This window comes from Bombus affinis, chromosome 6, assembly GCF_024516045.1.
Source record: "Bombus affinis isolate iyBomAffi1 chromosome 6, iyBomAffi1.2, whole genome shotgun sequence".
Taxonomy (NCBI): Eukaryota; Metazoa; Arthropoda; class Insecta; order Hymenoptera; family Apidae; genus Bombus; species Bombus affinis.
In genome coordinates this window covers 4,797,954-4,814,505 of record NC_066349.1, presented here as the reverse complement: position 1 = coordinate 4,814,505, position 16,552 = coordinate 4,797,954, and the positions used below count along the sequence as shown (strand labels likewise).

Genomic DNA, 16,552 nt, shown 5'->3' with positions numbered 1-16,552 from the left:
GTTTATGAGCAATAAAGCAGTTCCTTAGCAATAATGTAGGTCTAAGCAAATACAATTAAATAGTCGTCGACTTCCTCGGCCGAAAGATGGATTAGGTTATATGGTCAGGTCAAGGGACTTAATATTTTCATTGTTGTATGCGTTTCCAAGTATACTTTAAGACCTGTTTTAAATATATATATTATATATATATATATATACACAAAATTCTTTAGATTGTTAAAAACGAAACGGTACCTTTCGTAATAAAAATCACATTACTTTAAGTTGATCCTTGTTGAACCTACAAAAAAGTAATAATTTCAAAACGAATCAAATTAAATTAAGTAATTCGACAATTCACAGTAAATAGACTCCTAAATAACAACAAATAACTCCAAGTATTCAACAATTAAGTACTGTTTTATATTAGATAACGTCGAATATATATTTGTAAAAGGATTTATTGCAACAGAGAGATATTTATTTTACACGACTGTCCTACATGTAAATACATATGCTTATGTTTGGTTCCCACTGAATATTTTCATAGATTCAACATTTTGAATGTCCTTGTGAATCTCCTTCTTGATTGTACCTGTAGCCCATATCTATACGTATATTCTCGCCATTAATCAATGGATCTTCGATGCATGCTTGAATCAAACGAGCGACTTCCTCACAGGTTCCGTAGAGCTTTGGTGTGAGTTTCATTGCGATCCACCACTTTCTTTCTCCTTCTTTTTGTAGAGCTAAATGTGAGCAAGGATTTCAGTGATTCTACATTATTTACGGGCAGACATTTAAGCGATAACAGTTTATTAAGCAATAACAGTTAATGAACAAAGACTTCAATGAAATAATCATAGAAAAACTTATTTATAACGTGCATCCTCGAATTGAAATAAATCAAAAAATCACGATATGAATTTTATGAATGGTTTATTAAAAGCCATTACTTTCTTCTTTGAGAATGATAAACTCGTAGTTTGAGCGAATCAATGATTGTCCATAACTACTGATGGTTTGTGTTAACATATTGATAGCAAAAAATGTACATCTAAATACACATAATCGTGAATAAACTGTGAATGTTTATGCATTTATTCTGCATGCATGCTTTTTTTATTGCACGTAAAAAATAAAAATTCCTAAACATCCCATACTAGTCGTAATACTAACACACCTGTCATGGGGCTGTCTATGTAACCAGGACAAATTGTGACAACACGTACTCCTTGCTACGCGAGTCCTCTAGCTAAGGGGATCGTCATGTTGGAAACAGCGGATTTCATGGCGCCATAAGCAACTAAACCATGTGGTGGTTCATAAGCCATCGTGCTTGAAAGATTTATAATGACTCGTCTTTGTTGATTTGAATCTGGTTTGTTCTTTGCCATCAAGTTGACCATTAAGCGCGTTACGTTAAATAAACCCCACACGTTAGTTTCGAAAACGCATCTGTACAGGTCAGCAGAATGTGGCTTTTTGTTCTTGAAATCATAGATATTTTCGTAGTCAACAATACCAGCAGAATTAATTAGTACGTTCACGCCGCCAAATTTCGCCTTCACACATTCGATGCTCTTTAATACGTCCTTTTCGAACCTCACCTAAATAGTATCATACAATTATTCATTATGAAAACATTACGTATTATTATTAATTCAGAGTCTCGATAAAATATGAAAATTTTACAATGTGAAATTTCTATCTGGTTACTTTTATTTTGATCGGTTTTGTCGTCTTGTTAATTATTATCTTATAGAGATTTTGACACGGTTAATGCCATGGAGGTCACCGATGACCGGCGCACCAAAACTGGTAGAAATATATAATTTGAACAAATGTCAATAGTTATAAATTTTGTATTATTTCCATCGTTACTACAATAGGGCGACGTAATTAATGCAGTATAAAATATATAAAAATAGTTTTATTGATACGTGAAATATAGATCTATTATGTGCGCCCCGTACAAATGATTGTCCAACATGGGATAATCCGCTTTTACCTGCACGAATAATAACCCTACGGAACATTTAGACTTGAAAGATATATGATGACAGTTAAGGGCCTTGCGTGTAAAGAAGACAATGCTAAATCTTATAGCGGATCTTTAGAATTATTGCGGATCCGATCCGGATTATTGTTTATAGTAGGACGCGGAGAGTAAGAACATACAATAATTATTTAACAACGCGAAGAAACGATATGAGCTAATTCATATTGACTGCCACGCCATCTTATAGGTGGTCGTGGGTGACCACTATGGCGCCTTGCTAACAGCTGGTAGCGAGATATTATAGGAAATCTTCGTGTATTTCAACAAACCATTCGCATTTGTTATTTCGTCGTAAGCAAAAATTCTATATTTAATAGTAAGATATTTGCGCACTTCTAACTTCAATTATATGATTATAAACCAGCATTTACGATAATTTTCTAAGGTGTGTTTATAATAATATTCTTAGATTACTCCTCAAAGAAATGGATGCAAACTGAGTGCACCGTTGGATGCACAATTTGTTCTCATTCTTTTTTTTTATTGATGTTCTAATAAAAATGTTTAATTGTTCAATGGAGCACTTTTTGTTTTAAAGCATCTTCTATTTATCGGTTGTATTAAAAATGCCCTAACTGTCAATTTGTATAGAATTTTTACGATTGTAAGAAGTTCAAGCGCTCCGGTGGCGTTACGGGAGAAACTGTGGCCGGTCATATATGACTAACGTGACAGTCAAAATGTTAACTTTCGTTCATTATAAAATAAATATCCACTTATACGAGACAAACGAAGGTATGGAAAAATAAATCATTTTCTGTTTTGTAAAATTGATGTACAGGCTTTAAGATAAAACGAAGAAAATTCGTTATCGTGTTACGAGGTAGATGATACCCGTCAGAGGAGAATAAATTGGCCCCGTAGCACGTCGTAACCGGCGTTTATAGTCCACGGTGCTCCAATAATATAAATCCTAGCCGTTATCGGGGCAAATTTATTGGAGGATATTATCGAACGTCGATTATCACGATACCATCGTAGCCGTACGTACACGAGGTCGGTGATCTGGTTGCGTGGACGCAGTCCACCGCCCCACGTGGCTACGTAATACGATTATTTATTACAAAAGCATTATTTATTGGTCAGCGATCCTTCGAGCCGCCGATATGTTATTGTTTCGCCAATCGAAATTTCACGGTTTTCGCCCTGAAATGTTCCTCCCATCGGATTCGATATCGAGGGGCTAATCGATGATCCTCTCTTCCAACTCCCATAGCTGCCTGTTCTCTGATTTTTTAACTTTTGTCCAGTTTTCACTGCAATTGGGGACTCGTTTATACTAGTTCTTGTCATACGGTGAATACAAAAAATTAAATAAATATCACACAAATATACGTAAACCATTATATTATGAAATAATATTGCAACACATTTGAAATAGCCACACCTATATAGATAAGTACATTTTCGCTCGAGGGTCTTAGAAAATTTATTGTACTTGTTTAAATTTGTATCTAATAAATTAACTTATTGCAATTCCGCTAAAATCTATCGTAAAACGTATCAATTGTTAAAAGACTACGTACTTCGGAAACTATCCGATACAAGAAGCCACGGAACCATTACAAAATCTCTACCTCCTCTCTGTAGACATATACGTATACACAACAAAGCCGATACTAAGTGACCATAGCAATCGTATTAGTTCAATCGCACAAGAAATCGAAGTAACGACCAGTTACAGAGCAGCTGACTTTCTATGCCGTTGAATTCTCGGTACATGAAATTTCATCGAACGATCCTCTGGAATCTTCTGTTGCGTGTGTTTTGTTTCGAACTTTGCTCCTGGATAAAAGACGCGTTATTCGTTGGCATAAGAGGAAAGGAAAAGTTTTCGCTGTCATCCTTGGCCTTTCGCCGGTAAATTTTCGAAAGAACAGTCGAAACTAAAGGTCGTGGAAAGCCAGAGGGGCGAAGAAATGTAGCGGCAATGGCGGAAAGTAAGGTTTGGCGATGCGCCATAGCGATTTATTTATTTTTCTCTGTGCAAACTTCACCCTCCGGGGACTACCGGCTAGACAAACAGGGGAACAAAAACGTTTTATTACGCGATTAAGCTCAATGATGACGATATTTTAGGAGGCGATAAAAGAACTCGCCAGACGTGGCTATCCTGGCTAAGAAGAATGTCTGATGGCTCGCAACCAGATTATACACGGCTCCGAATAATTACGTGAAAAATTCCGCAGATTATTTATATAGTAGAACTTCAACTATCAACACCGGTTGTTGGAACATCGATTAATGGAAAATTTCGGAATGATATCATTATAATTAACTTTTAACTCTTATAAGGTTGATAAACGATACAAAATATATCGATAAAAATATATATATCGATAAACGATACAAAATAGATCTTTCCTCGTGTGAAAACAAAGTTATTCGTTTATCCAAGAAACGCGAGTCGTGATGAATTAGAGTAGCCTATGTTCTGCTGTATTTCAGAATCTTTTGAAAAAGCGTCGTGTATTCATCGAAATAGAAATTATTTAGTAAGTGAATTTTAAGAAGAATAAGAGCTAATAGTGAGGTTCGTTAATTAATCACGTATATTCATTTACCAATGAAAGAATAAATATCTCCGGGACAGATATTTGGTACCACGTTAGAATCAATGAATCAAGTTTAAAAGCCATCGAGTTTCATCAGCTAATGTCTTTTAATCGGCTTAAGTTTAAACACTGTTCAGTGTTTAAACTTAAGCCGATTAAAAGACAATTACACTTGTCGTGTGATTGTAAATATTAAAATCTGCTGATCCTTCCAAATAACAATTATAAATATATTCTGAAAGTTCGATACATTTTTTTTTTTTTTTTATTTATTTATTTAAATTCACTATTTGTCCAATTTGGACATTTGGTGGAATTTTTCAGCGGTTACATTAGCATGTTGGTGGCTACCCCCAGCCGGGTACCATCCTCGTGTTTGTTAGGTTATGTCCTTTATAAGGTCTGCTGGGTGCTTCCTTTTTAGTCTTCTGTCCATATTTGTGATTTTGTATGTTTCCGCAGCTAGCCGGTTTATGTGTGTTGCTATTCTTGATTTGTATTTCTCGGAGTATCTGCTGATTTCTTCCTTGACCGTTGGCATTCCCAGGTCCCTTCGTATATCTTCGTTTCTGACGTACCAAGGTCCGTTTACTATTGTTCTGAGGATTTTAGCCTGTATTACCTCTATTTTGTTTATATGGCTCATTGCTGCCGTCCCCCATAGTGGTATTCCGTACGTCCAGATTGGTTTTATGATCGTTTTATATATTTTTACTTTATTTTCTGTGCTTAGTTTGGATTTTCGGCTTGTTAGCCAATACATTTGTCTCCTTGTTTTCTGTATTTTTTCTACTATTGATTTGATGTGTAGTTTCCAGGTAAGTTTTTGATCTAAGTGGAGTCCTAGGTATTTGACATGCTTTGTTTGCGTTATATGCGTACCGTTCAATAGGATGTTTGGTGGTATCTTTTTCCGTAGCGTGAATGTAATATGGTTGCATTTATTGGGGTTTGCTTTTAATTGTTTTTCTTGTAGCCAATTTTCTATTTTTACGATATGTTCTTGTAGTATTTTGACTGCCGTTTCTGGGTTAGTATGCCTGGCTAGTATAGCTGTGTCGTCCGCGAATGTCAATACTGTGCTGTTGGTAGTTGTTGGTATGTTCGTCGTGTATAATGTGTATAGTATTGGGCCTAGGACGCTTCCTTGTGGTACCCCGGCCTTGATGTCTTTAACTTGAGAATGTGTGTCCTTGATTTTTATTACGAAGGTTCTGCTGCTTAGGTAGGATTTTATTAAGTGGTGTATTTGCTCCGGGAATTGTTTCCTAATTGTTTGTAGTAGACTTTCATGGTTAATTTTATCGAATGCTTTCTCTATGTCTATAAAGAGGGCTGTGCAGTATTCCTTGTTTTCTAGTGCTACTATTATTTCGTTTATAAGCCTGTGCATTTGCTCTATCGTGGAGTGTTTGTTTCTGAAACCAAATTGGTGATCCGGTATTAGTTTTTTTGTCTCTATTATTGGTTTTATGCGGTCGTATATTATCTTTTCCAGTATTTTGGAAAATACTGGGAGCAGTGATATTGGTCTGTAGGATGCAGTTTGGTGCGGGTCTTTGCCTGGTTTATGTAACATTTTGATTTCTGCTAATTTCCATGGTTTGGGGAAGTATTGAATTCTTAGAATTGCATTGAATATTATTGTAATTAGTCTTATTGCTTTTGGCGGGAGGTTTTTCAAGATTTTACCATTGATTAGGTCGATTCCTGGCGCTTTGTTGTTTTTTGTTTTATCAATTATGTTTCTAATTTCTTGTGCCGATGTTTTAGGTATGGTGTATTCCTTGTCGGCTGTGGTAGTAGTGGTTTGTGGATCCTCCTCCGTATGACTTTTGAGGTTGCTGTTGTTGATAATGTGTGGTGTGAATGTGTTGCAGAGGTGGTTGGAGAATTCTTCAGCTTGTTCTTCGTTGCTTCTTGCCCATGTGTTATCTGCTTTTCTGATTGCCGGGACGGGTATTATTGGCTTCCTTATTTTTTTCGTGGCTTTCCATAGTGAGTAGTTGGTGTTCTCGTGTGTGGAGAGTGTCCCTATGAACTTTGCGAATTCGTTATCGTTGTGCTCCTTTATTTTGTTTTTTATTTCCTTTGCAAGTTTGTTTAAGTGTTTTTTGTTTTCTCGGGTTCTGTATTTTTGCCATTTTGCTTTTGCTTTTCTTTTTTCTTTGATTTTGTCGAGTATTTCTTGCGGGATTGTTATTGTTTGTCTGCTGGTTGGTTCGGGAGTAGTGGTTGTCCTTGCTGCTTCCTGAATAGTTGCTGTCAATGTTGCTACTGCCTGTTCTATGTGTTCAGGAGTTTTTAACGGGATGTTGCAGTTTATTTTGCTTTCTATTATTTCTTTGAAAGTTTGCCATTTGGTGGTTTTGTTGCATAGTGTTTCTGGTTTGCTATAGTGAATTGGTTTGTTTCTGTATTCAATTATTATGGGTGTATGATCGGAGCTGAGCTCGAGGTTGGGTGTTATTTTTAGTTTATTTGTGTTTAGTCCCCTTGTAACTGCAAAGTCCAGAAGATCTGGTTTTTTGTTCAGGTCAGTCGGCCAATGTGTCGGTGTTCCTGTGGATAATATATTGAGGTTATTATTTCTTATGTATTTTTCCAGTGTTCTACCTCGAGGTGTAATGTTTCTTGACCCCCAAAGCGTGTGCTTTGAGTTGTAGTCTCCCGCTGCGATGTACTTGTCCCCTAGGTCCTGGAAGTATTCTTCCCACATTTGTGTTGTTATTTTGTGTCGCGGAGGCACATATACTGCTGACAACTGGAAGTAGTTGCTGCTAGTTTGAACTGTGACAGTGGTTGCTTGTAAATATTCTTTGTTAACTTGGCTGTGTAGATAATGTTTGATATCGTTTCTGACTATCACTGCTGTCCCTCCGTGAGCTTTTCCTGAGGGGTGTTTGGTATCATATATGGTGTAGTATGGTATTTTCAAGTAGCTTTTTGTAGTGAAGTGTGTTTCTGAGACAAGTAGTATGTCTATATTGTTATTGTATATGAATGTTTTAATTTCGAGGGCTCGTTGTTGCAGGCCATTTGAGTTCCAGGCTGCTATTTTTAGAGTGTCCGTTTTTATTTTTTGCTTAGCACGTTTGTAATTAGTTGTAGCATGACTGTGATTTGTTGAGTTTGCTGTTTTAATACTGCATTTTGTTCGCTTATCATTCTGGTTAGCATTTCGGTGTTCTTTATGGATTGTTTGAGTAGTTCTTTGATTTCTGCAGTGTCATTGTTACTATTGCTGTGGTATTGGTTGTGTGTATGTGTTGATTGGCTGGTTATTTGAGCATAGCTTAGACCACCAATGGTGTTGGTGCTGATAGGTTTGGTGTTTGTTGCTTGCTCTGTACTTGGAATTATTTCAGGATTTGTGCTGTCCTGTTGGGCTTGTGTGTTAGTGATTGTTCTGCTTCGTAGGGGCGGGAACAGTTTACGTTGTAATTGTTTTCTTACTTCACATCCTTTATAGCTGGCTGAGTGGTTTCCGTTACAGTTGTAGCATTTAACCTCCTCAATTTTTCCCGTGGATGGGCAGTGTGTCGTGAGATGATTTTTTGCGCATTTAACGCATGCCGGGGTTCTATTACAATAATTTTTGGTGTGTCCGTATTGTTGGCATCTTATGCATTGTGGGATTTCTTTTTTATGCCTGGGTGGCTCCACTTTTACTATTGTGTTTAGTAATTTTTCTATATCGTATATTTCCTTATTGTTGTTTTTAGGTTCTAGTTCAACTAGGAATAGCGGTAGTGGTTGTTTGGTATCGTATTTGTTTATGTTATTTATTGACCTTACTTGGTGTCCGATTTTTGCCAGTTCTTCACTTATTTTTCCAGTATTTGTTTTTGGGTGTAGTCCCCTGATTACTGCTTTGTAGCTTTTGTCTGTTTTGAGCTGAAAAGTGTGATATGCTGCATTTTTTTCCTTTAGTGATCTTGTAATTTTTCTGAATGTTTCTGGGGTGTTGGTTTGTACTTTAACCTGGTCTATTTTTATCTGTTTGATGATGTAGTTGTCTTTTCCTGCGATGTTGTTTAGCAGTTCGATGAGGGGGTCAATTATTTTTGCGTCTACGTATATTGGTGGTGGTTTGGGTGTACGGTTTGTCGGACTTTCCGTTGGGTCCGTTGCTGCCTCTTCTGGCAGTGCGCTGAATGGATTGTGCAGTTTGATATCTTGTAGCCATTGTTTTTTTTCATATGTATCAATTTTCCTCGCGCTTGCGAGGGGGGTTACCTTCCGTTTTTTGCTGGAGGTTGCCACCGTCCAGCTTTCTTCCTGGTGTATTGGTATGTTTTGCTCTTCGTCGGATTGTGTTGTTTCCATAATGTCATCATTTTTCTCTACATATGTAGAGTCTGTAGCTTTATTTATGAAAAATGTTTCACCGGAGTTAATTATTTTTATTGGTGGAATCTGCATGATTCCACTTTTTGTCTATTTTTGGCTTTAACTTTGTCCCTATCTCTTCTCTCTTGCCGTACTCACTGGAGCACTGTTTCGCACGTCCGTTTAGGTCGCCTGCCCAGGCGGAACTGAGTTCGATACATGAAATTTATTGTATCTTACGCGATAAAATGTATTCAATGATTTCTGAAATATTCTCTTTGTCAGATACGTTCACGAATCATTATGATCTGTGAACCTTATTTAGATATTCCTCCTCCTACGTTCTAAAATAAACGTTTCTTGACTAAACTAAAAATTCCTTGTAGAAATATCTTTTTTATTTTTATCTTTTAATTTATATCCATTAAAATATTATATTGTATAAAAATCCACATTCCACTTATTATTTACGTAATCGAAGCGACTTTCCAGAAACGAGTATTTCTAACGACCATATCTTTCAAAAATCCTTGCTGCCATCCATTGTCCCAACGACAGCTTATCGCTAACGATAAGTGCGCCCTCGGAAGTGCACACAGAGATTTGAAAAGAACAGCTAAATAAAACGAAACGGCGGAAAATAGCAATTCCCGTGAACGCGAGGCTGATCGTCGGTATCGAGAGCGTGGCAATAGCAATAGAAAGAAGAGTCTGGAACGCGTTGAAAGGATTTTCGCGCCGGCCACTATCGAACCAAGTAGCTTGTCTTCCATTATTGAACCCCGAGACGTTCATGCAAAACGGTTTTGCAAGTTAGGCCGGTGGAATCGTTAAAATTTGAAATGTAAATGAGAGACTCGTCGTGCGACTCGATAACGTTCAAATCCCGGCAAAAATCACTTTCGCGTTACTATAGTTTCGCGCTTCTATATACTTCCAAACAGATGTTACGATTTTATTTTCCTCGACGCGAAGGTTGCTTTAAGTTAGGCCATTTCTATTATTGGCCACTACCGCCATGTAAACGAGGAGATTCCGAGCTGTAACAAGCGGTAACTAAATGTGTACTAAGATCGTCCAGAGCCTTGGCCATTGGTTTAACGATAACGTAAAAGTTAAAACAGTAAATGCCATTGAAAAGCGCTTCCTCTGCGCGGTTTTAAATGTCACGCGCCTTTGTATTTTATATCTTGCCGTTAGTCGTACCGTAATGATATCGTCAATATTATCGAGTAATTTGTTAAATATTTAATTCGAAGAAATATTCTTTCCGATGAAATAAAAATTTGTTTGTAGTCAGTATTGAATAAAAACAATTAAATATACAAATTAATTCATTTGCCAGTTCTTTGGAGAATAAAGACAGTAAGCTCTATTACGAATATTTCGAAAAACTAACAATTTTAAAAATTCGAAATTCATACTAAACCTATTCGTAAACACGACGAGCAAAAGAATTTCAATTTTACAAATCGACTTCGTTGGTCAAAAAATATAGCGGAAAAAACGTAGAGATGCAGCGATTTTTATTCCTTTGATCTCTTGACGATGATCGCAATCGAAACGCGTCATTTTTGCTGGATTCCATATTCCATCTAATTTGGAGCAGATCAAACAACGGCGAAGCATCGTTTTCCAGGCGAAACTCGTGCAAAATCCAGCGAGGCCCGCGTAAAATCGCACGACTCGGGGCATAAAAAAATATCGCGGTTCGAGCTCACGGTTCATCGAATACACCAAAATTCTCCAACCGCTAACGCTACCAGTCGTGTCTCCAGCGATAGATGAAAAATCAACTGTGGTCCCGGCTCTAAAATCCCGTTACGATATTCGTTCGAATCGTTCGAAACGATCCTTGCTGAATTACGCTTTGGACGAAAGTCGAATGAATTTAAACGATTCAAATTTCATTGAACTTTATCGTCATCAAGACTTCAACCAGTTTTATTTATGATACTTTCGGAAAGCTAAATCTAACCTAAAGCTTGTAACAATTATTAAGAAATTAGTAAAATCATTGAGAGGCATTGTCTAGTATAAAATCTTCGACTACAAGGAACTTATATAATCAATGTTACAATCTTTGTTAAGTTCACAAAATGAATATCGAATATTCCGATTATAGGTACATTAATGTCGCAATAACAAAGTTTCACAATTTTATTCTAAATGCATTCGTAGTTTTTCTTCGTGATATGATTGAGCGTATTGGCGCATAAAATTCGGTTTTCAGAGAAACGACTTCTTACGTACATCAAGCTAATATCTTAACATGAAACTAGCCTAAACATATGGCCTGTAGAAGCAGCGATGGCAAACGAGAGTTGGAGAGGGTTGTACATGGATGGCGGGACGAAACGATGATCCTCTAGTCACAACGAATCGGGGAAGTAACGGGGAAAAATGTTGCAATTTATTCAATGCCAAAGTGTAATGGCCGCGCGATGCGGCACGGCGCTCGAGTGGCGTGGAATTGCACTCAATCGGGCCATAACAATTATTAGCATTGCGACGCGGCATGCAAGTGGCACAATAATATGCATAGGAAGGCTTACAGCGTTTCCATTACATTAGCCTTTCGCACGAGCACGCGGTCGCGTCAAACGATCCGGAAATAAAGCGGAATTGCATATCGGAAACTTGGCTGGCTGGCTGCTGGCCAGCCAAGGACCTCCTAATTCTGTTCTTTCGAAAAATCGACGCTTTATTCGAGCCTCACGTTCGTAAGTTTCGCGCCACGTTGGATCGACGAGAAGCAATCTCGATGTAGACGGGAAATATAGAAGAATCGATGTGGCTGCTCTGAACCGATTATTATGGCGAGAATAAAGAAATCGAGCATTGTCTTCTATCCAATTCTGTTATTCAAAATGTCGCAAAATTCACATAGTTTTGTGTAATAATTTCTATAAAAGCTATTAAAAATATCAACAATTATACGAAATCAAACAATTATAAAAGATATTGTTCAAAAAATATACATATTTATTCCAATAATCTGACATACACGAGTGACATCGATTAAAACTACTAAAAGTTTAAACAATAAAAGTATATCTTCCTCCACAAAATACTTTTTCTTTTATCTCGATCCGAATTTCCGTTGTTGAGATATCATCGTTGCAGGAGAACCGAATTCGATAATTCCCTATCGCTGACTCTCTCGCACGCTCGGATTTCTACTTGCACCATGTCACTGACCGATCACAAGCTCGTTAACAGTACAGTCTGGTCAGTGACAGACAGCGTTTGCGTTCTTTTACTATTACTACTATTGTACTAAGCATACGCGTTTCCTGGAGAAGATGTAGGACAAATAGCTACGGGCTACCATTCATAGTTCTGTAGGCTTAGATACGTCTATTATTCTTTACAGCGCTATACCTTTGGAACCAATTGAGATATGATCCTAAATAAAAATGCATAAACGCCAACAGACTTAACTATCTCAGTACAAACGAACCCACTTACTGGCCCACTGATACTAACAAACTACCTGACTTATTAGGCTTCTTTATAACTAAAAACATCTCGCCAAGATATGTCCAAATCAACTCTTCTGTGGAGCTTTCTTCAGATCATTCACCCGTCATAGCAACAATTAATTCAACAATTATCGAAAATCAACTTAATGGCTTTATTCATAACCAACTCACAAACTGGCAGCTCTTTAGGGAAGTATTCAATCATTCAACATCAGCCTCAATATCCCTAAAAACAAACAAAGATATAGAAGCAGTCACGGGATATTTAAACACCAGCATAATAAACGCGATCCGTTCTTCCACCCCTACTAAGTGTTTTGTCAATAATAATGAATATTTCCATTACATAATAATAAAAATCGCAGAAAGATGCAGACAGAAGAGTATGGCAAAGTCATAAGACACCTGAAGACAAGCGTAAGCTAAATAAGACATCAAGAAGACTAACCAAAATCCTTAAAACTTACAAAAATTACTGTTTCCAAAAATATACTCCAACTATTCACTATGGAAGGCATCCAGGAAGCTCACTCGTCCTCTGCAAATAATACCTCCAATTATCTGTCAGCAAGGTAGATGGATGCATAGCCCTATACAAAAAGCCAACTTGTTTGCAAGTCTCTTAACTAATGTCTTCAAACCGTATTCTTGCATTATTGCCGCCGAAATAACAGAATACTTGTTCTCTGCCTTCCAGATGTCTCCTCCTATTGAACCTTTCACATTTCTGGGTATTTCTATAGGTGACCATAAATAATATTCCAATTCCAAATAAAGATACAGTTAGATATCTGGCCATAATTCTGGACAGAAGAATGACATGGAAACAATACATCGTAAATAAATCTAAACTGAAAGCAAAACTAAAAACATTTTACTGCCTCATTTGCAGACGCTCCAACTTAAACATGCAGAGTAAAATAACGCTATATAAAGCCATATTAAGCCCTGCTTGAATCTATGGGATCCAACTATGGGAAACAGCGAGTAATTCCAAATTTTCCAACGATTCCAATCAAAATCTCTAAGATCCTTAATAGATGCACCTTGCTATATTATCAACGAAACAATACATCGCGACCTTAAGATGCCCACAGTTAAAGAAGAAATATCCAAGTTCAGAAACAGATATAATATAAGAGTTAACAACCACCAAAACCCATTAGTTACCCAATTACTTGACACAACGGATCAGATCCGCAGACTAAAAGGACAATACCCTTTAGATTGAGGCATTAGATTCAACTAGAATCAAACATACTATAAACTCTTATAATCCAAGTTTCAGTACCACGCCAAAATAATTTACTTATAATTCTCAATGAGAATTGATTGTAAATAGTCTACCAAATAAAAAAAAAACGTACGATCTCATCAGCGAGTTACACAGCGTCTTTACGATCAGTGAATGCTTTATGTTTTAACAAGAGTTAAAAGAACTCCTGGAAAGGACCAATCGAAACCCAACGGAGAATCAGCAACGTAGAAGGATAGTTCATCAACAGACATCGTACCGTACGGGTGAAAGACTTCACTCCCAACAAGATCTTACCACTGCTGTGCATCACATCACACGTTACGTTTATACAAGTTCAACACAGTGCTGGATTACTCTAACTCTTGATACATTAAACCTCCTGCACCTTGAGTATTAATTCATTCGAGGTATGCGATATCGGCCGATCGGTTTGACCTGACCGATTGCTCTTTAGTCGAGAATTGGCAACAGTAATATTTCTACAAATAAAATTTACATATCTGATAATAATTTCCAATGGTTTACATAGACATAATTTTCTAACTCCATAGTAAATGAAACAATAGTACGATGCTCGTAAAAACTAACCCTCCCCAACGAACATATTTTAAAGCGACTCTGGGCTTTATCTAATTATAAAGGTATCGAATTGTAACAGTAACGAGGTAATGGTACATTGAATAAGACCATAGTATCGACACGAGTCATTTTGTGGTGCATGAAACGTATTGTGTTGTTTAAACTGTGTTGAATGAACCAAAATAGCGCTCGTTGTGGTAATAATTTATGTTATTATAGAAACATTTAGAGGAATGAGATCTAATCCGCAGCGCAAGAGTTATAGACTAATTAAATCAGTGACAGGGCGTATTTGTGCTTTCACCGAACACGCGCGACTAATTACCGGTTTACGGCGAACCAATGGCACGTTAGATGCAGGATGCAGGCGATTTGTCGGTTTCCTTCTAATTGCTTGTATCGACATTTCCTGCGAGCTTGTAATTTTACAATGCACGTGTGCTTCGCTACGATTCGTTACGTGTCGTTCCAAGCCATCACTCATCACTCGCAAACACGTTCAATATTTTTCGTTGGAATTTGTTGATGGATTATAACAGTACTTGGTTCGATGACACTAACGAATGTTTATGGTCGATTAAACGTTCTAAATTATTCTTGCACGAGAAAACTTTGTTACACGTACAGGTTTCATATACATTTGAGCGCTTTGAGACCACCTCGCAAAGGACAATTAGTAAACCTATCTTTTTACCAATACATCAAAGAATTACGTAAAAGTAGAATCTAGAAATAAAAAGCAAATAACCTGAAAATTTCAAATAATCAAAATAATCAAAAAATAACCTCAGGAGCTTTTAAAACTTCCCAAAAAATGATTGCGCGACAACGTGAAAATCTCCTCTAAGCTATAAAAAAAAAAAAAAAAAAAAAAAATGATATCGCGTGAAATAGGTAACCTCGTGAAATTTTCTCTCAGGCAGTGACGCGAGACACGAAAATCAACGATATATTGTACACCTTATAAAACGTTATATAAAGAAAAATGTTTGGTTATAGATTACGTTATTATTAGGTTTTTATTCAGACGAAAAGAGTACCGATATTCTTTCCAACTTAGAAAACGTTGGGCGACAGGCGCGTATCGAATTGGGAAACGAACGCTGATTTTCGCGAATGAATCGAGTGGAGTTATGAAAACGTTGTCGGCTACTGGGCTACACGATGTATTTCAAAGAAAATCCATTTACTGCAGAACCGAGTTCTGGTCCGTGTCCAAGATACTCTAATGGTAGCCATTCCTATTGGTCCAATTGCCGCTACTACCCCTGTTACTGGCAGGACCCGATTATACCGTGAGCAGATATCGTTACGTGAAAGAGATGGCAATTGCCGATACACTTTTCAGACGTATTCATAAGCTTCGTACACGCCCTTAGACCGCGCTAGAACGATCGAAATAGTGTCATGAATATGATGGCAATCAATATCGTCGCTTGGTTATTGATAAATCTTTGGATGCGGTTTAGGTTTCTTCAGATTTTTCTTCCAATAATGCAGGCAATAATGTAATATTATATTAGGTTATCCATAAAGTTTCTTTCGTTCCATAAGGTGATAATAGATGAACAACAATTTCTGTTTTATATTATTTTATTGAATTTGGTATGATCTATTTCGTTATATTTCTATTAGTATGGTAGTGCATAATTCAGTAAACTAATATGAAACAAAAAACATTATGTGTCTATTATTTCCTTATAAAACGAAACTTTTCGGACAACCTAATAGATCGGTCCAGTTGTGAGCTGGACTACATTACGCTTAAGATCGATACGTATGAAATGTAATTTCTTTGATGTCCGAATCTCGCGCGCCGATATATTGTAATTTTTTAAGCGCAGCTTTATGTATTCATTAATGGACACCTATACATGGTCAAGTTCCGAAAAATAGCTGTATGAAATGTAATTTCTTTGATGTCCGAATCTCGTGCACCGATATATTGTAATTTTTTAAGCGCAGCTTTATGTATTCATTGATGGACATCTATACATACTCAAGTTCCTAGATTACTCGTAATTCTGGAAATTCATAATAGGATTTATAGGTTTCATTGTAATAGATGATATCGCATGAACCCAGCACAAAATTCATCATTTCAAAATCAGTTAATTTGAACAGTGGCTGTGTGAAAGGACCAAAAGCCTTCTGGTGAGCATTCGTACGGGCTCCTAGTCCGAACAGAACTGGAAACTCGTGCGCCAATCTGCGTGCACGCAATACTGCATGCGTGACTACATACGAAATATCTACGTGTGTATTATCATGCTTCAGCTTCGTACTAAAATGGAAGGAC

The 16,552-nt window shown here is 37.0% G+C and overlaps 1 protein-coding gene across 1 annotated transcript in view; it reads right to left on the bottom strand.

Moving 5' to 3' along the window:
- Positions 1-1,220: 1,220 nt before the first annotated feature.
- Positions 1,221-16,552, bottom strand: part of LOC126917494 (3-hydroxyacyl-CoA dehydrogenase type-2-like) — a 31,560-nt gene continuing 16,228 nt past the window's right edge. The window contains exon 3 of the mRNA XM_050724399.1: positions 1,221-1,592. Coding sequence (XP_050580356.1) covers positions 1,221-1,592 — 372 coding nt within the window. The remainder of the gene's footprint in view (positions 1,593-16,552) is intronic.